General features: G+C 41.8%; 1 protein-coding gene across 2 annotated transcripts; it reads left to right on the top strand.

Moving 5' to 3' along the window:
* Nucleotides 1-1,993: 1,993 nt before the first annotated feature.
* Nucleotides 1,994-5,673, top strand: btd (buttonhead). Of its 2 annotated transcripts, none has more exons than XM_036820769.3 (2): nt 1,994-3,187; nt 3,946-5,673. In XM_036820769.3, exons 1-2 carry the CDS (start codon nt 2,436-2,438, stop codon nt 5,138-5,140), a joined length of 1,947 nt encoding a protein of 648 aa, XP_036676664.3. In that variant the 5' UTR covers nt 1,994-2,435; the 3' UTR covers nt 5,141-5,673. The 2 variants fall into 2 exon arrangements, with proteins under 2 accessions (XP_036676664.3, XP_036676663.3); XM_036820768.3 differs by having other exon boundaries at nt 1,995-3,187; nt 3,943-5,672.
* The last annotated feature ends 14,498 nt before the right edge of the window (nt 5,674-20,171 follow it).

The raw sequence follows: 20,171 nt of genomic DNA, 5'->3' as shown, positions 1-20,171 counted from the left end.
CCTCTCTTGATTATTCTCTTCCTTAGCTTAGCTATCATTCCTTATAGTGATTGCCATTAAAATCAAATGATATTGGAGGATGATAATATTTTGCCATATGGAACAAGCATAAAAAAAGGGGAAATACTTGGGATACAGCAGGATTTAATCATAAATTGATGTCACACCAACTTTCCTTTCTTTGCAGTATGTATTGCCTCGAGTTCTACTTTACACACGGAGGCAATGTTCGAAACGAGGAAATATTTGGGATGCAAATGCATTTAGCCATAATACATGGGCATACCAATTTTCATATCAGTTGGATGATTTTTAAAAGAGTTATTAATGATGACCTATTAAGCGGAGAATCGCTTCCTCTTTAACTTCCCGCGCTTTCAAGGGGTAATACAATCGTCGAGAGGCCCTTCAGAGGGCTCGTTTCGTTTTGGGAGTCATCATTATCTTTTCACAGCAGCAGCAAATCGTAAAATTTGCGGCCCGGTCCACGTTGCGTATGCGTAATAAAAAAGACGCCGCATAATAAAAAGGGAGCGCAATGGAATGGCCTGCGCGGGCAAGAGAGAGCGAAAGAGAGAGCTGCTGTCTCTTTTGTGGTGGTGTTTGGTCAACGCCCCTTTAAATACAGTTATTTCATTGGGCCGCGACCACAAATTTATTAGTTTTTATTGTTATTGTATTGATATTTGAATTATGCCCGCTCCCTCTTCTTCTTCTTCTTCTTCTTCTTTCTCTTCTTCTTTCGACTCGTTTTCTTCTTCTTTTTCTTTGGGGTTCTCGGGCGTAAAATGAAAAATTAAATGCCATTAAACAGAAATTTTAATTTAATTAAAATGATGAGCCATGCTTTTTACCGTCTGCTTACTTTCATCGAAACAAATTGAAGGGCTGAATGGGTTGAGGGATAATGGGAATTTAAGCAGATATTCGTGCTCATAATGAAGGTACTTGAAATGTGTAAAAAGCGGAGTAATTTATGGCCATCTTAAATCGGGTGGGAAAATACTCGAAAGTTACGTGTGGTGTTATTTTGTTTTAAATATAGAAATAATTTACGGTCTAATTTTGCATGAGCACTTAAAGAATTTTTTAATAACCAAAATAGCAATGTTTTCTTAAAAAGTATGTAAATGTATTTTGTGTACCGCATATTAATAAACCTTTCTCGAAATGTTTGAATTCATGGAAATGTTTTTTCTGATGGATCATTTTCAGAAAAAATCGAAAGATCCTATGTACTTTGTTAAAACCACAAAGATACAAACAGATTTTAATTTTTTAAATAAAAGTAAATAATTTAATTTTCGAAATATTAATTGTCAAATGATTAAATTTAAATAAACCAAAACAAATTCTTTTCAATCCCTTGCTGAGTCGAACATTTTCTTTTTATGTTAAAAATATTCCTTAAAAATCCCCAGCTGAGTATAGTTAAAAGTTCTAAGTAAAGACTTTAGCCCATAAAGATTTGCCTTAAAGATAGATCAACATTTGTGGCCAAAACTTAAAGTTTGACCGCAGGTACAAAAACAACAACAGCATATGCACCGCAGAGGCAACAACAACAACAACAACAACAGCATGCTCACCCAATTGCTTTGACACACAAAAACGCCCGCGGCGGCAGAAGCAAAAACAACACCGAGAAGAGAGCCACGTCTCTCGAGCGAGAAAGAGAGGGCCAGAGAGTGCTGCTCCAGGGACTGGCAAGCAGTGTGGGCCACAAGAGCGAGCGAGACCAAGAGAGTTGCCCCGAAGGCAAATAAAAAAAACAACCACCATGATTGTAACCCCCCAGAGCAGCGAGAGCGAGAGAGGGAGAGCGAGGGCTGCCAGAGAGAGGCATGTGCAGGGCGTGCGCCAGAGCAGGACAGCACTAGCGCGCTCGGCCGCCGCCGCTGCCGCTGCCCCGCTCTCTGCCCGCGCCGCTGCCCGCAGCCAAGTGATTCGTTTTGTACGTTGTTAGACTCTCTCGCCGCGTTTTGGAATTCAGTCGACAATCGACGATAATTACCGGTGGTTGTATCACATCACGCGCAGCAGCAGCAGCCAGAAGCAGCAAGAAGCAAGAAGAAGAGCCAGCAGCAGCAGAGAAACTCGCTCGTTTTTGGATCTATATATATATATATATATTCGCCGATATATATATATGTGCACTACAGCGCATTGGCGAATTTTCGGTCGCCTTTAATTTGTTTGTGTTTTTTCCGTGTTCGCCACCGCATGTGCATGCAATTACGTGTGTGCCGCGGCAAAAGACTATAATTATAAAACTAAAGTGAAAAGCGTGCCATAATTACGCGAGCGAATATCAATAAGTGCGCGCGAGAGCAATGTGCGAAAAGTGCTAACGAAGCACACAGTAGCAGCAGTCGAGAAATCAGAGTCACATTTCCATTTCGAGAGGAAAAAGCTAGGAAAGCCCCCCATTCAACATGATCGATGCGGCCTGCAACTACTTGAATCCCTACGCGCAGCAGCAGACGCAACAGCAGCAGCAGTCGCAACAGCAGCAGGCGCAACAGCAGCATCATCTGCACATGCAGCAGGCGCAACATCACCTGCACTTGTCGCAGCAGCAGCAACAGCACATGCAACACTTGCCGCAACAGCAGCAGCAGCAGCAACAACTGCAGCAGCAACTGCAACAACAGCAGCAGCAACAGCAACAGCAGCCGCAGCCACATGACTTCCTCAGCGCCGCCGCCCTGCTGTCCGCCCCCTCGTCCCTCTCCGGCTCATCGAGTTCCGGCTCAAGTTCCGGCAGCTCACCCATCTACGGCCGTTCCGTTGGCAAGCCGGCCATGAAGCTGGAGCTGCCCTATCCGCAGGCCTCCTCCACGGGCACCGCCTCGCCCAACTCCAGCATCCAGTCGGCGCCCTCATCGGCCTCCGTCTCGCCCAGCATCTTCCCATCGCCCGCCCAGTCATTCGCCTCCATCTCGGCCAGTCCCTCCACGCCCACCAGCACCAGCACTTTGGTGCCACCCACCTCGGCGGGCGGAGTGGGTGGTGGAACGGGAGCGATTGCGGGATCCACATCCTCGTCGCCGTCGTCCTCATCGGCGGCATCCGCGGCAGCGGCGGCGGCAGCAGCGGCAGCTGCAGCAGCGGACCTGGGAGCAGCGGCGGTCGCCAGTGCCGCCTACGGCTGGAACACCGCCTACCCCGGATTGGGAGCCCCAAGGTAAATATCCATATAACACCATTATAAGTACTTATTTACAATTACGTTGAGGTGGTATATTTAGAGGGAGTACCTTATCGTATCTTATCCCAAGTTAAGATATTATTATTATTATAAATTCTATGGATATCCTTATGCACCATCATCAGATTTTTGATTACTTTAAGATGGTAGCCTCTTATCGCATCTTGTTTCTAGTTAAGGTATTATTATTGCCAAGGATATCTATAAATTAGTATCGCCAGCTAGAGATGAGATCATAGAAATGCTTTTAAAACAGAATCTTTGTGATATTGGGATAATTGGAGTGTCTTAAAGATTCACATTTGAAGTTGATTAGAGAACCATTGGTCACTAGTTTAATGATGGATTCTAGGACATACAGTTATTATTGGTTGCAATACCCATAATGGATTATTTTGGGATGGTAGCGTAAGGAATGAGGAACTTAATGGATAGATATCTTGATGATTTTCTGAATTACTACTACTATTATTACTAAATTACAGTTCAATCAGTATAAATCTTCAGGATATAATCTTAAAAATAAACTCATTTCATAAATACAGATCTGATATCAAAGCTGTGAAAATGATAGGTTAATTTGAATACCGCACCACTTTATAACGATGTTATAAATGCTAGCAGTGGTTAGATAGAAATCGTAGAAAAATGACTATAATATGTGATTTATTAAGCAAATGTCTTAGATGCAAAACTAACCAGGCGCCCTTCCATTTTCCCTGCTCTTTCAGAAGTCAGTTCCCGTATGCCCAGTACGCCTCCGATTACTACGGCAATGCGGTGGGCATGTCCTCCTCGGCGGCCTGGTTCTCGCACCAGGAGCGCCTCTACCAGCCCTGGAGCTCCCAGAGCTATCCGGGCTTCAACTTCGACGACATCGCCTTCCAGACCCAGCTGCAGCGGCGCTCCGTTCGCTGCACGTGCCCCAACTGCACGAACGAGATGAGCGGACTGCCGCCGATTGTGGGTCCCGACGAGCGCGGTCGCAAGCAGCACATCTGCCACATTCCCGGCTGCGAGCGGCTGTACGGCAAGGCCTCCCACTTGAAGACCCACCTGCGGTGGCACACCGGCGAACGGCCCTTCCTCTGCCTCACCTGCGGCAAGCGCTTCTCGCGCTCCGACGAACTGCAGCGGCACGGCCGGACGCACACCAATTACCGCCCATACGCCTGCCCCATTTGCTCCAAGAAGTTCTCGCGCAGCGATCACCTCAGCAAGCACAAGAAGACCCATTTCAAGGACAAGAAGAGCAAGAAGGCCCTGGCCGCCGAGGCCAAGGAGCAGGCTGCCGCGGCGATAAAGCTGGAGAAGAAGGAGAAGAAGGCGGGCAAGCCGCCACTCACCCCGCCCGTGGAGTTCAAGCAGGAGCAGCCGGAGCAGACGGCACCGCTGGTCAACTATGCGCCCTATGCGAATCTCTACCAGCAGGCCACCTCCTCATCCGCCAATCCTCCACCACCACCGCCGCCACTCTTCCAGCAGCATCATCATCATCATCAGTCGTCGTCGACGACGACGAGCTACGTGGAGCCCTGGAGCAGCCGTGCCATACAACCAGCCACTACCTCAGCCAGTTCATCCTCATCATCCAGCGCCGGTTCGCCGGCGGCAGCGGCCGTCGTCTCCGCCACCGGATCGGCATCTTCCCCGGCCGCCTCCGCCACGGCGGCACTGGCCCAGCATCACTATGCCGCCCTGGCCATGCAGAGTGAGTCCCAGCTGGCGGCGGAATACGGGCTGACCATGAGCGGACTGGCCAGCGGGGCCAGCCAGGACTCCAGCTCCAGTTGCCACATGAAGTCCGAGTATGCGGCCAGCTATCCGGCTGAATTTGGAGCGGGCACCGCCAGCTACGGCTATCCTCATCCGCATCCACACCATCACAACGCCTGGGCAGCGGCCTATCATCCGCATGCCACCGCCTAGGATTCCCAAGAGGGATTCCCCCCAGATTGTTATACAGTTTAAAGTTGAAAAACAAAAATGCCATAAAGTCCCGCAACCCAAAAGGCAACAAAGCAAGCGTAGAACGAACCTCTAGTGTGTGTTTTTTTTCAGTGTTTATTGTTGATATAAAAATATATGTGAAAATCGAAAAAAAAAAAATCCACAAATACCCCATAAGACATTATATAATATTATAAACATATATATATATATATTAACTATATTATTAACTAGCTCTAGAACTTGAATTTTTTTCCAATTTTTTTTCCCCCAAAACCTAGTTAAGACATTTTTTTTTGCATGTCTGTACATACATATACATCGTTTTATAAGCCATACCATATAGAATGCGAGAAACCATCTAGTTGTGTACCATAATAATTGTTAATTGTCTTTAAGATAAATTATATACAACAACAAAAAGCAAAAAAACAAGGCGACAAATTCCCCATACAAGAAATCCTAACAATAAAAAAACGAACAAAATTATATCGGAAAACAAAGCAATTCCAGTTTTTATTATTCTCGGGGAGCACCCGATCCCGACGCACCCTTGTTTATGGGTTTATGGTTCGGTATTATTTCGGGGTTGTTTTGATCTCGATCAGGGGTGGTTTCTTGCGTATAAAGAGGGACCCAGGAAGCTTCTCGACTTCCGGCGAACTTGATCTGCTTTGGGTGCGCTGATCTTTGGCGGGACTTGAATAATAGAAACTTTTTCTAAAGCCATCGTTATACCTGTCTGCATTACCATCGGCCATCGCTTTAAAACAGTAAAAACATTGTTAAATTTGAAGTTGAATTTGCAAAAAATATCACTATTGAATGTTGGTATTCATGGGATTGCTTCATGTAATGCTATATTTGTTTGAAATACAAATGTGTACCAAGTTTCATAACAATCCTGTGAGGCTTACGAGATTTTCGGTTCGAAAAATAGTGATATCAAGTTAATTTCGCCTTGTCATTTGCAGATCTGAATAATTTCCAGCTGCTAAATTAATTTAATCTCATATTCCCCAAGTTGCCTCCTAGTTCAACTGGGGATCATAACTCAGAACGGGCATATATTCAATCTAAAGGCAACCAATGAGAGTCAATTTAGCTCTACCGACTATCCCACTTCGGCCAGCCCAAAATGAATTGCCCAACAGAGGGTTTATAATTAAATGGGAAACTTTTTGTCCCGGCAAGAGAACAAAAAAAGCAATGATGGCGTGAAGATTGGCAATCAAATCGCCGGAGAGGAGATCGATCCAATCCGATCCGCCGTGAAGCGATGCAGATAGCGATGCAGATCGATTGCGGCCAATATAAAATATTGATTTATGCTGCCCTGCCCGGGCATCAATCAATTTTCAAGTTGAGTGAGCGCCAAGCCCCCGAACGTGCCACGCCCACAACTGGGCCAACTCCTCTTACCATCTTTGGGATACCCGATTCTCCGATTCTCCGATTCTCTGATTCTCCGATGCATTTGTGCAAGCGGTTGACAACCTCAGCCTCGGTTGGGATTGGGCGAGAGACTCTTCGTAGATGGAAAATCGGGGGAGAAACCTCTCCGTAGAGAAGGAGGGTGTGATGGGGCAGCCCAACAACTTCACACGCACGTTAATCATACGCCGCGTTGGCCGCGTTAAGACCCCAAACCCCAAACCCCGAAAACCCTTTCCGCCCCACCCCCAACCACCACCACCTTTTTTTCGGGGCGCTCCACTAAATGGCAAACAAAATCTGATTGATTTATAACTGAAGTCTGCGGTCAGCGAAGGAAAATAAAACATAACCAAAAGGGAAAAGTCTTCAAATAAAAAAAAAAAACAAAAAAGTACTACAAGAAATACAAAATATAAAATCTCGCAGCTTAATGATGATAAATGATGATGTTATGATTTGTTAATTTTTCTTCACGTCTCCTCGTCTCTTTTTTTTTTTATTGCGTAGAGGAGGTAACCCGAACATGAGGTATTCGTCTTTTCTGTTTTGGTCGGTTTAATGGCTCGAAAAGTGCTCTCCACCAACTCTTGGCCGGGCGAAAGTGTAATTTTAAGTATGGGTTACAGAGTCGATGGAAATATTAGTTGGTGAGGCCTTATAAATGATTATATTTATAGATTTTGACTCTATTGCCTAAACGTATTGGGCCTATAAAATAGTATAAACTGGTAAGTCTCTGACCTAAAAACAATGCTACATTTCTCTAAAGTATTATATTCAGGTATAATCAAACTATTTAATTAATTTAATTTTATAATAATTGTAAGAGGCTTAAGACATTTTTTTTATTTTATAATCTTTTATGATATTTAAAACTTAAAATGTATAAAATTCCCCAGAAGTCATAATTATTTTGTAAGTACGATGATGTATTTAACTAAAATGCATCCATTCATAAAGTTTCTTATCAATCGTGTGAGATTTAAGAGATCTTACCTTGGGCTATGTGGAATAAAGCAGGAATGGAATTTCCTTTCTTTTTTTTGTGTCTTCTAATTATTTTGTTTGAGGGGTTCCCACAAAATAAATTCATTTAAACTATCTTAACTAAAATTCCATAAAATACTCAAGGAATTAGAAAATATTTGTTATATACGGTGTTATATTACACTATAATGCCACTGTTTATGCAGTTTCATATCAATCGTGTGAGGTTTAATAGATCTTACCTTGGGCTGTGTGGAAAAGTACTTGCCCGAGACCTGTTAGAAAACACAAATTAAACAAATTATGAATCACATCACAAAACGAACAAGACAACCAGATTTTGCGACATGAGTAACCACTTAGGATAGCGGCAGGGAATTAGATCAGCAGCCGGGAAGTTCCCAGAATTTGTGGCTAGCTGACACCACACCTATGGCCACTCGAGGATGCAAGCCCAAAATCAAACGCAAAGTGTTGTCACACATACTCGACTCGAGTAACTTCGACTTCTGGGCACGCTTCGGATCCCAGGGTCCTCAAGGATCCTCAAGGACCTGGAACACTCAGATTCTCAAGTGGCGCTGCCGAAGTTTTGGGGTAACCAGATATTGCTCTAATTTTGATCGGGGCTATAAATAATCGCTTTGCTCGCGCACTTGACTTTCTCTCTCTCTCGCCTTTGACATTTCCACAGAAACCGTGTTTTGATGTTCGGCGCTCGGGGTTCCAGCGATCCTTTTGGTCCTTCGAAAGGACAGCAAATTGAGTTGAGATTATCTCGCTGCCTGCGCTAAGCAAGCGTGTCTAAAAAAGGTCCTGCGGCCGAGATGATCGAACATGACTTAACTAGAAAATGTTTTATGTTTCATCGGCACTTGGTATTTATTAGTTTTTACTTTCCACTTTTCACATTTCACATTTCTTCCTCCTTCTATTTTTTGTTTTTGTTCGGGGGGGCGTTGGCGGTGGGCGTGTTTGACATGGTCATCGGTGATTATAAATTTCGGTCGTGTCCTGCGGTCGAGAACTCCGAGTCCTGTGTGTGGGTTCCCTGGCCCTTTGTCTTCTGGCCAAAGATCCTTGCAGCGGCATATGGCTCGTATTTTTTTGGCCCGATGCGGGTGCAGATCTCGGATCTCGCTAGGAATATAAATCGAGGGTGGGGGCTAAGATGACATGTGGTTAAGGGATAATCGCGCAACAAGATCGCAATCCCGATTGGCAAAAGGCTTCAGATAAACAGCTCAACGATGGATTGACTTTGCCTGGGGATTATAATACAGATATGGAATCCCCAGAACGTAATTTCTTAATTTATGGCACCTATATTTAGCTCTGATCGAGCGGAAGTATTATAATAGTACTTCTTATACAGGTCCAGATTGAATTGGTGGATGGTTTAATGGATTTTCTAGTTGTATAATATGGGTACATTTAATTGCTTTTATATTTAATGTTCTGATCGAGCAGAAATATTTTTAAAACTTGTTTAATACATTTCTATAGAAACTGCAAGACTATGCAACTATACCTATAGGAACTTTCTGAATATCAGCTAGTTTAGTAAGTTATATATGAAAATTAAATTTAGAAATTTAAAACTATGGAATAAGCTTCTGATTTGTATTAATTTATAATCTTATGGTATCTTTAAAATCTGTTTATACCTATTTTTAAAATTTAATAAATACTATTAAAAGCGTAATAAACTCGAATTATTCCAATGAACTTTATAACATGATACTTAACACACTCTGCAAACTCTGAAAAATTTGAATACTCTTCATAGCTCAAGGTGACATTCTTAGATGCACTATATACTTGAATATAAAATAATTACCCCCTCAAGAAACCGATGAATACCGATGAACCCATTCGATGAACTGGCATTTAAGGAGTCCCTTGCGGATTGCGGCACGTGACCCAATCACTGTCGGGCACATCAAACCGTGACAATCGTTAAGGATATGAAGGATTGGATTGGATTGGGGCTCGATTCGACCACTAAAGTGGCCAAAGGGATAAGGACCTCATCGCCATCGAGCGAAGGACAACTCAATCGAGCCAAACGGCATCTGCGGCATACAAATTAAAATATTTATGTGTGCATTAGGCGAGGGCAAACATTAAGGACACAACAACTGTGTCCTGTTGGCAGGAGCCAATGGAAAAAGTGCGACATATGTGCAGTCAATAAATTTTCCACTTTTCATGCTGACAGCACAAAAAAAAAACAGGGAAAGCAGGGAAAGCGGTGAAAACAGGGGCGCTCGAGGACCGCTAATGGCTCCACAATGACCAGGCGCCTTTAATTCACAGGACAAGAAAAACAAATGGACCCCGCAAGAAAAGGACTCGAGTAAATTGCTCCTTTTCTGCTGCATTTAATTTGATTTTATTGTTCGCGCTTCGCTTATTTGTTTGTGTCAAAGAATGTTTCTTTCGATTTGCTGCGGTTTATCGATATATGAACCACGCCCCCCAACCACTACCCACCGCCCACACCGCCCCCATTTCCGCCCACCCATACACACGCGTGTGTGTTTTGTTTTCCGTTTCCTGCGGAATAGTAGGGCTCATAAAAAAAAACCCAAACAAAATAAAGGAAAAGTGGAAAATCTATTAAAATGCATTTAAATGTCTGCACCGTGTAGCGCCCCCCAACCACCAACCTGCCACGCCCACACTTCGACCAAAAGGGAGTACTATATGTACATACGTATATGAATGCCGCATTATGACCACGAAAAAGCGTTGCGAATTGATTAAGTTTTTCCTTTTTCCCTCTTTACCGAATTTCCCCTTTGGAGGGAATAAATCGATTTGCTGCGCCTGCTTTTCGGTGTGATTTCCGTTTATACAGGGTATCAGAACCCAAGGCTGGGGGGAAAATGGGCGTTATTCGCTGGATATCCCTTAAAGTGACTACTTGTGTGTAACTAGCCTTAAAAAGGGCCATTACAATTTTTTAAATTATTTTAATGTATTTTTTAAGTGTCTTCAAGTGATCTGCAACTTATCTGTCATCTTTTAATTATTTTAATAAAATTCTTAAAATCTAGACAATATTTCTTCGATAAATGTTATATGATTATTATAATAAAACATTACATTACATACAGGTTACATTTTTAAAGACACCAAAATATATTTATTCTGTGAACATAGGATTTGATATGATATGCTGTTACTTTAACAACTAGGACGCTAGATTTTGTAATATATTCATTTATACCTTAGATATCCCATCTAATGTTATATTACATACATGATATGTTATATTCCGGGTTATACTACAGGGTTGTATAATAGTCCCGGTGTTAGTATAGGGTTATACATTATTGTGGACTATATCATGTATCCAGTTGTTGTTCATTCTGGGTTATACAATCTTCGGATTGTTTTTGGACTGGCTGGTCTGGAGCTGACGTGTGTGCCAACAATTACGCCTATATATCCATGCTCCCCGAAACACCGAAACACCTCCTGGAACCCAATTCGGTTGACATGTGCCGGACAGTTTCAAGTTCCCGTCGCTCCCCGGGTTTGAGTGAGTGTTTTTGCAATTATTATAAATCAAGAATTTGATTTATGCCATGTAACAAACTTCAGCAACGACTGCGAACTATTCGAGGTTATTTACGACCGCAAAACACTTACAAAGTGTGTGGCCCCATGAAGTCCGGTTCGGTTTTGGCCCAGGTTTTTGGGTTTGGTTCTGGTGTTTGGGATCTGTGGAGCCCACCGACCTAACAACAATGTGTGAAAAAGTACAACAAAAGTAAAAAGCCCGAACAATGGCCTTCTAGTGGGTAATTTCTATTATTTATAGCACACAATAAACTAAGTCTCAAAATAAATATACAAATTCGCTCAGCCTGGGCTCCAATGAGTGCTCAGAAAACTTGCATATTTATTTAAAATTAGCCTGTCTTAAAATTTGACTAATTTACGGAGAAAGGCAAGGCAATTGTTCTATTTTTAAAGTTGACTGAAGATCCCATCCTATTAAAGTATATTATATCATTGATGATTTAACAATAATAATCCTAATATACATAAGCTTTCCTAACAAGAGATCTTTAAAAACTAATGATCCTTTCACACATTTTATTGCTAGGCTTTTGTTGTGAAATGTAAACTTTCACCAATTGAACGTTATAAAACATTTGATTACTCTTAACTTTCCGCTAATGAATGCAGTGATGAGCTCATGAAAAACTTTTCCTCCGTTTAAAACTGAAAACAAAGATATGGCGGGGGTTTCCACCCCAAAATACAAATACATGTGGTACTTGAGCTACCCACTCCAGATTTTTTTACCACTCGAAATCGACACTTGAACAACGCAGCTACAACGACCACAAAAAGCTGACTGAGTAAACAACACAACATTTGCATAAACTTTTTTATATGCGCCCGGCACAGCAAAAAGAAAAAAAAAGAAAAACATGGCCAGCGGAAACGGAAATGGAAATGGATGCCGCACGGTCAGTAGAGTGTTCGATAAGCTCGGGAACCAGCAGTCAGGAATCAGGAATCAGGAATCAGAAAGCAGAAGTAGGAATCAGGAACCAGGCATCCCGGACTCCGAACTTGGCGCCAATCGACGGGATTGTCCAGCAATCCGGGCCGCAACAATGGGCCAAAAAGAGCCTGGCTACGCGAAGGCATAAATCACGGACGGACAGGCGGACAAACATTCCAGTTGAAGCAGCGTGTTTGCATTTTTTATGAACTTGTCGAACAGCAACACAATCATGTACTCGATATACATAAAAAATGCATAAAAATGAGAATCGCAGCGCCAAACAATTGGCAAACAATGGGAAAATCGGATAAGGACCAGTGTATACATCATCGAGCTTCGCCGCTTCGTTGGGCCCGCAGAGTTTTCCAACTTTTCGATTACTTTTGCAACGAGAATGAAGCCAACTAACTGAGTGAACTCAGTGAGGAGTTGGCCTGGCCATCCCGTATTTGGTATGTGATAATGTGGGCTCTAAATAGAGCTTTAGGAGGTAAATTCAAAATGGTATAGTGTTAAAAAGTTATTCAGATCTTAGTCTTGACTTTAGAATGGGTTAAGCAATTTTGTATGCAGGGTTCTTAGCTCGTATTAAAAGTGTTGCAAGAAAAGCCAGGTTAATAAAATCTTAAGCTTTAGAAATAAAATGATATAACGTTAAAAAGTTATTTTGATCTCAGTCTAGTTAGGAAATTTGGTATGCGGGGTTCTTAACTCTAACTAAAGGTGTTTTTTCAAGGAAAACCTGATAAAATACAGGCGAGCTGCAAATAACTAAGTGAACTCGTCTTTTTTTTTCTAACCTGCTGTGAAGTATAAGCTAATTAATCCTTATCACTTTCAATAGAAAGCAAAGAGATATACCACGATTATATGGGCAAAAATATAAAAATTCGGTTCGGTAACTCCTAAAGAGAGACCCCAGAAGGGCATACAAACTTCGTATGAAGATGTCCTGTCGAAAATTGTTTCTATTTCTTCCTTTCCCCCTCATCGAACAGGACGTTTCATGTGTCAAGCTCGGGCTTCCTGTACGGCGACACCTCCCCCCGCCGGCAATGAATGTTGTATGCGATTTCGGCGGATCGCATTTATCATCTTGCCGGAGCGGAAAAATTAAATGCAAACAGAGAAAAATTGCGTTGAATATGAGAGACTTATGCGGCAGCGGATATCCTTGACACATCCTGTCGTATGTCGCATTGTGCGCACTTGCGGAATGAGATACATTTGATGCGATTGCATTTGCGATTGCGATGCAATCTGGTATCGTTTTTGGCATTGATTAGCCCAGCCAACCGATCGGATTTCGCCTTCGCCCCTTCGGCCTGCGAAATCCTGCCACACCTGACGGGAAGTCTACTCGATTTTCCCAGGTACACCGGGCACTCGAAAAACCCAATCTTAGGATCCACCATGTCAGCACTCGCCCTCCTTTCCTTTTCCTTTTCTTTCTCTTTATTTTTTTGTTATATTTCATATCAATTGACATGGCAGAAAGAAGTTTTAGCCCAGCTGCCCGAACGTCTGCCGCATATATACTCCATATACTATGCTCCCATATGAAATGCCATTTTATGCTTTATGTGGCCTGTTAACTGTAGTCTATAATTATCGAGCAGCAGCAGCAAAAGCAGAAGCAGCAACAGTCGGGGCACAAAAATGTAGGAAAAGAAAATATTAAGTTGAAATATTTCATGCCCCTGGGCTAATTTACTTGGCCCGGGCCGCGTGTGTAATGGCAACTGATTTATCGTATTTGAAATATTTTTAGCATTGCTCTTGCTCTCATTCGTAAGATCAAGCGTCTTTACTTCTGTTTCTGCACGGCATTAGTCAGAGCCCGGGAATTATAGCCGACATGTTATAAAGGAAAAGGGTTCCCACTCCGTTTTGGACTCGGGTTCTCATGTGTCTTCCCTGGGCTGCCGTTTGGACATTGAAATGTGAGTAGGGCAGGGCCAGGCAAAAAAAAAAAAAAAAAAAAGCAAAATACAACACAAAGGGACAATCCCTCAAAATAGTGTTGGTAAATGCACACTTGTTGTACCCCATTTTTGTCAGATAACAACAAATTAGAGAAGGTGCAGAGTTCACCACTTACAAGTAACTGGTGCGTAAGTAAATGGGATTAGGTCCACCTATTTTACCAAAAAACGTCGACGTTAAAGGGAAAAATTGCAAAAAGTGTTGGTAAATGCCAATATTTTTATCCCATTTCTTTCAGACAACAACGATTTTAACAAATGCGCTATTCACTTGTTTTGATTACTGAATAAGAATAATAACAAATTACTGTCGACCATATCTTAAATAGTGAAAACAGTGTTGGTAAGTGGTACATGACATTAGCTTTCTTTTCAGATGACAACAATCTATACAAACTTGTAATGGGAATTTGCATTAACAATGGTCTTTGAAAAATAACCTTAAGAAATGGCCACAATAAATTTTAAATAAAAAGTTCTGTTGATTGTAGGTTTTCAAAGCATTCGAGCAATTTTAAATAAAAAGTAGTGTTGATTAAAGTTATTTAAGGCATTCGAGCATGGTACTACCCTATGGACATTTGCATATTCATTTTTCTACCTGAATAAAACGACTTCATTGGGTTCTTTATGGCCAAATGAACCATTTGAATTGCTCCTCGTCCTCGAAATTATTTTGTGAATTGCCTGAATGGCTTGGCTGACTCAGCAGACGCCGTCGACTCCTTTCGACTGACGATGGCGCAATATGCCTTTAATCAAGCCGCCGAAGACAAAGTAATTTCAATTTTCGAATTATTTCCACCAAAGCTGAAAAGCTGAAAAGCTGAAGCCCGATGCTAATGCGTGGGTGGTTTATTTTGGGAGGTTTTGGGTGGTTCGGTTCGGTTTGGTGATTTTGGTGATTGCGACAAAGTCACAGAGCACAGCGCGTGTATTTAAATTAGGCGCACATAATAAAGCCAATGAGTGATTTAGTTGAATTGCCAGCAATTGAATAAATTTTCCAATTGCCTGCATTCTCGCATTAGCATTAGTGTGGGAGAAGGCGGGAAGGAGAGCTCGAGTCCTTGCCCGGCCCCATACATTGAGTCCTTTTTGCTCACGCACATCCTGGAACACAAAACGCAAAATCAGTCGAACGTCTGTGCATTCAAATGAATGGACGCCGTCGCCGGCAATTTCGTGAACCCTTTTTTGGCCCTGCTATGGGTTATTTGAGTTTGCCAACTCTTTGAAGTCCTGAGCCCCCCAACTCTTCACCCATTTCTTTTTTTTGCCCCTTCTTTAATCCTGCCTCCGCACACAAAATGACTGTTTGTTGCTTTTCATGCGTTGACACCCATTTTTCAACTGGCTTGACACACACGCGCTCCATCGTCGATTCAAAAAGGATCCCTCAGCATGTTCGAGAAAGGGAGAATAAGGTTGCTTGCATATAAGATGGTCTCGAATCGATGTGGTCACTGAGAAGTTGGAAAACTTATGCGGAAATAGTGGTTTTCAAGTTTTTGTTTGACCCACCACAAAGTTTGTCTTGTACTAGAAACAATTGAATTGGGAAAAATATTGATAGAGGTAAACAAACAATAAAACCAAGTTTTTAACTAATTTTAAGTTTTTCAAATATAAAAATCATTGAGCCAATATAAAAAGTTATTTAAAACCTTTTGTTGTAAAGCACTAGATCTTAAAGTATTAAGCTCTTAAAATATTCAGATATAAATGCAATTTTTTAAGTAAACTAAAAGTGGAATACACTTTTATGTTCTACAAATATCTTGATAAATTTTATATAATTCAGATATTATAAAGATAAAATTAATTTATTAAATATATTGTTACCAAATTTTTAATTCCAAAGCTTTACAAAAATTGAGAAATCGTTAAGGACTTATGGCACTGGCTCTAATAAGTCGATATATTTTAGGAACACAAAAAAGGGTCCCCAGATCAACATTTTAAGAATTTACATATAAAATCAAAATATAAAATTAAACCGATATGCAGATAAAATAAATCAAGCCAGTTAGTCGAAAGTTTAGCAAGTGTCATATGGCCATAACTGTTTTTCAACTTTTTTGGTAGTGTTATGAATCTTAGAAAAATGTTACATGCTCCTTTTTTCTAATTATTACTTAAGCCGAGAGTATTTCCGATTCGTTTTCAATGACGATAGAAAGCGAAAGCTGGGCCCTCACCGCCCACATCTTGGCCAAGTGCGTAAGCAGGCAGTTAATCTAAAAAGGGTTGCTCATTCACTGTGCCATTTTTTCGTTATTCCTTTTTTTTTTGTATCTTCCCACTGATTTGCGGCGAACATTTTCGGTGAGCGGTTGCCAAAATACAAGACGTTGGGGAGGGATCGGCCCTGAAAAGTGGGTGTTTTATTGAAAGTGGCGCGCATGAGTGCCAAAGGGCCACAGAGGCCTATCAAAGCGAGCTGAACTGTGCTGAACTGAGCGATGCCAGCCAACCGAGAGTCCAGGTCCCATTTTTTCGACTCAGACCCCTCAGTTCCTCAATTCCTCAACTTTTTCGAGACTCCGGGAATATTCCTGGGCTGGATTCTGGATTCCTGGGCGGTTCAGGCGGAGGCGACACGCCCAGCCGGTTTTTATTTCTTAGAAATAAGTAGCTGCGGCCAGGAGGCTCTTGTTCCTTTGCCAGCCAGGCAGTCAGCCAGCCAGCCAGTCATCCAAGTTGTGTGCCACTTTGCAGGGGTTCACTGTAGACCACATGCGAATTTTGAGCCAATGCTGTAAGTAATTGCGTTTGATGGTTGTAATAGTTTTATGATTTTTGTCTTAGCAAATTGATTTTTAAAGAGTAATTTTGAATTTAATCTGGAGTAATTATAAGGTCAATGGCTTATTTACTCTTGTTGGGTATAACAGTGTCGTAAAAAATCTCCTATTTTTAAGATAATTACTCTTGGGCTTAGCAAAACATGATCTAACCAAAGAAGATTTAATAGGGAATATCTGAAAAGAGTGGGCATTAAGTGCTCCTTTATTCTGCTCCGAAACCATGAGGTTTTTGGCGACCTTGACGGAAGCCCAGGAGATGGCTTGGGAAATAATCCCGGACGACGATGACGGCATTGCCGATCTTTAAAGATAAGGTGCCGCCTGGACGTAGCTTTTGCTACTTTTAACTTGACATCAATCAACAAGCGCGGGGATCGGGCTTCTGTTAAAGACGCACTCAAAATGCTTTTAAGTTTCGCGCACCAAAAACTGCTGATGTAAAGATGACCGGACAGAAAACGGTGGGATTTCTCCAAGAAATCCGCTGTTATTGCGGCTGTTAATTTGATTTCAAAAGCCGCCGACGCCGATGCCGATGCCGTCGATACATGAATAGGCAAATTATGTGTACAGGTGCAGCGCGGTGCAGCAGCCAGCGATCCAGCAAACCACCGAGCCATTGAGCCACCGAAGCGGCGCACCATCGAACCACTGAAGTGCAACACCCACCGGAGATCTCTCAGATTGCAGACAGCCGTCGCTTTCTTCGTGCGGCTTAATTGAATGTCAGATGGTGGTGCCACCATAGGAAACCACTAGTCGACGTTGGGATCGTGACACGAAAAGTGGGGGCTTTTTATGGCCCCACGTTGGGCGCCAATTTTTTGTTCCATCACTATAAGTCAACCAGTCGCAACTCATTGTAAGCCACTGTAACTGGAGGATAGTATCCCTAATAAAGTAAATCATGTTAAACGGTTTCAAGAAGTGCTGTTAAAGAAAAAGGAAAGTGTTATTGCCAATCCCTAAATTAGGGAAGTACTGGTCCTAAGTTAAACTTATTCTATCATAGAAACCATCATAATTTATTTAATATATTACTGGCCATCGATTATATTTGGTCCTCTCACGACCCTTTCACGTGCTCATCTCTAGGTCCGACTACTGTGCCAGCTGCTGGATAGCCAAAAAAAACAAAACCACAGAGTCGAACAACTGAGAAAAATACAATAAAAAAAAAACTCTCTCTGGGCGTTGGGGCGTGCGCATTGATTGAATGCTCAATTGAGCGCATGAACCGGCGATCATTTTGTACAGCGCCCTCCCCCCGGCCACGCCCCCTCCGTCCTCCGCCCCCCTCCCACCGAGCACTCAGCGATTTGAGCTTGATGCTTTGATTGATGGGTGTCAGCAAATTGGATGAGTCGTAGATTACGACGAGTGAGTCGATGAGGCCGCTGGGCTTCTTCGCATTTTAAATGCAATTTGTCGAGCGTTTGCGCCGCTTTATGGCTTATAAATGCAGCTCGACCAGATGATAATAGCGGGGCAGCGAGTGGGAGTTTCGATTGAACCCCCCAAAAAGGTTCTTGGAGAACGGAGGTTATTATAGGAAAATATGGAGCAGTGACTAAGAATGCGCTGGGAACTGTTTACCTTTAAACTCATATTTCTTTCTGCCGTATTCGGTTAGTTTTTTTTTTCGAAGTCGGGGTCACCACAGCCAAAAGTAGCTAGATCCCCATCTTATATAAAAGAAACCACAAGTTTGATTATGGCGTTCCAAGGAAAAGGATTACATTCCGCCAGAAAAATATCTGTCATCTTCCGGTAAAGCAAAAAAAAAAAAAATTGGGGTCACCAAGCTTCATGTTCTATATTTTCATCCCATTTTTAAACTTACTTTATTAAATTGGTAAGCCCCAACTTCTTAATGTTTGTCAATTTGAAAGAGGCGTCACCTAAATCAAGCTATGGGTTATTATACGTGCAGTTAGGGTCACCTTTCTGCAAAATTGGGAGAAATATTATGTATTTAAATTTTTTTAGACAAATATTTTAGAAAGCACTAACTGAATTCATTGACCCCAAATCGTTGCTATTTTGTGTGATAACTTTTTGGCCACACCTCGCCCAAGTTGTGGCCATGTTTTCTGCTGCAGTTGCAACTTGGCTGCAAGTTTCTGTTTTTTGTTTTCTTTTTTGTTTTTCTTTATTTTTTCAGGCTCCTTACAGGCGCTGGGCACATACCAAAGACCTCAAGTCATTTTAAACATGGGCCCGATAAAAATCTAATAAAGTGCGCCGGCAACAGAGGAGGACGGATAGAGCAGAAAGAAAGAGAGAGGGAGAGAGAGAGAGAAGGCGCAAGCAATTTCTGGAAATTATTTTTTAATAATTTTTCTTTTGGTTTTTTAATCCCCCTTTTTTTCACGATGCAGCGCTTGCTGCGTTGTAAAATATTTTTGCTTGATTTCTTGATTTTGCGAGTGCTGTGTGTACACTGTGTGTGTGTAAGTTTGCGGCACACTTTGCACTATCGAATTGTGTGGATCTCGACGACGTCGCGACGTCTCCTCCGAAAGACCAGAAAGGGGGCTCCATGGCAGCCCTGACACTTGCAGGTGTGCCAGCCAACTAGAAAGATCAACTGGCCAGGTGAGGCAATGCGCTACGCGCCGGCAAAAATTAATTTCATGTTCGAAAGAATTTTTAATTAACTTACATGGCGTATGAGTAATATTAAATCATTGCTTAGCAGGGTAAAAAGAGATGGGGAGGGGGACAGAGGGTAAAGTGGTGCAGGTATCCTCGTTTATAGCTTAAAAGAGCTTCAAACTTGAGGTGAATGCTATCAGAGCTTGAAAAGGAAGCTTTCTATTAATCTTAAAGTATTCCGGAAAAAAGGGATCAATTCAGCTTATAAGCTTTGAAGTTAAGTAATATGAGTCTTAAATGATATTTCATAGGAAATTATATTTCTAAAAAAAAAATTGTTCTTAATTGGATAAAAGTTACATTAACTTCATTTATTCTTAATAATTACTTTAGGTACTGTAGAAGATTATTATTATAATTAAAGACAGTTAAATTCTTCTACATTAAATTCTTTTATAAGTCTTAGGTGAAATTTCTTTAGGAGACCTAAAATATTAGTTTAACGCCTTACAAAAATAATTGTAATCACAAATTCTACCATGAAAACACACAGTCAACTAATTAACTCCACAGTTGACTTGAAATTTTCTTTTGAAAATCACTGAAAAGCAGCTTGATGACCCAGGCGCATGTAAGTGGAAAGCTAAAAACAATAATCAGGA

Source organism: Drosophila suzukii, chromosome X (assembly GCF_043229965.1).
Source record: "Drosophila suzukii chromosome X, CBGP_Dsuzu_IsoJpt1.0, whole genome shotgun sequence".
Classification (NCBI taxonomy): domain Eukaryota; kingdom Metazoa; phylum Arthropoda; class Insecta; order Diptera; family Drosophilidae; genus Drosophila; species Drosophila suzukii.
This window is presented reverse-complemented; position numbering and strand designations above follow the sequence as displayed.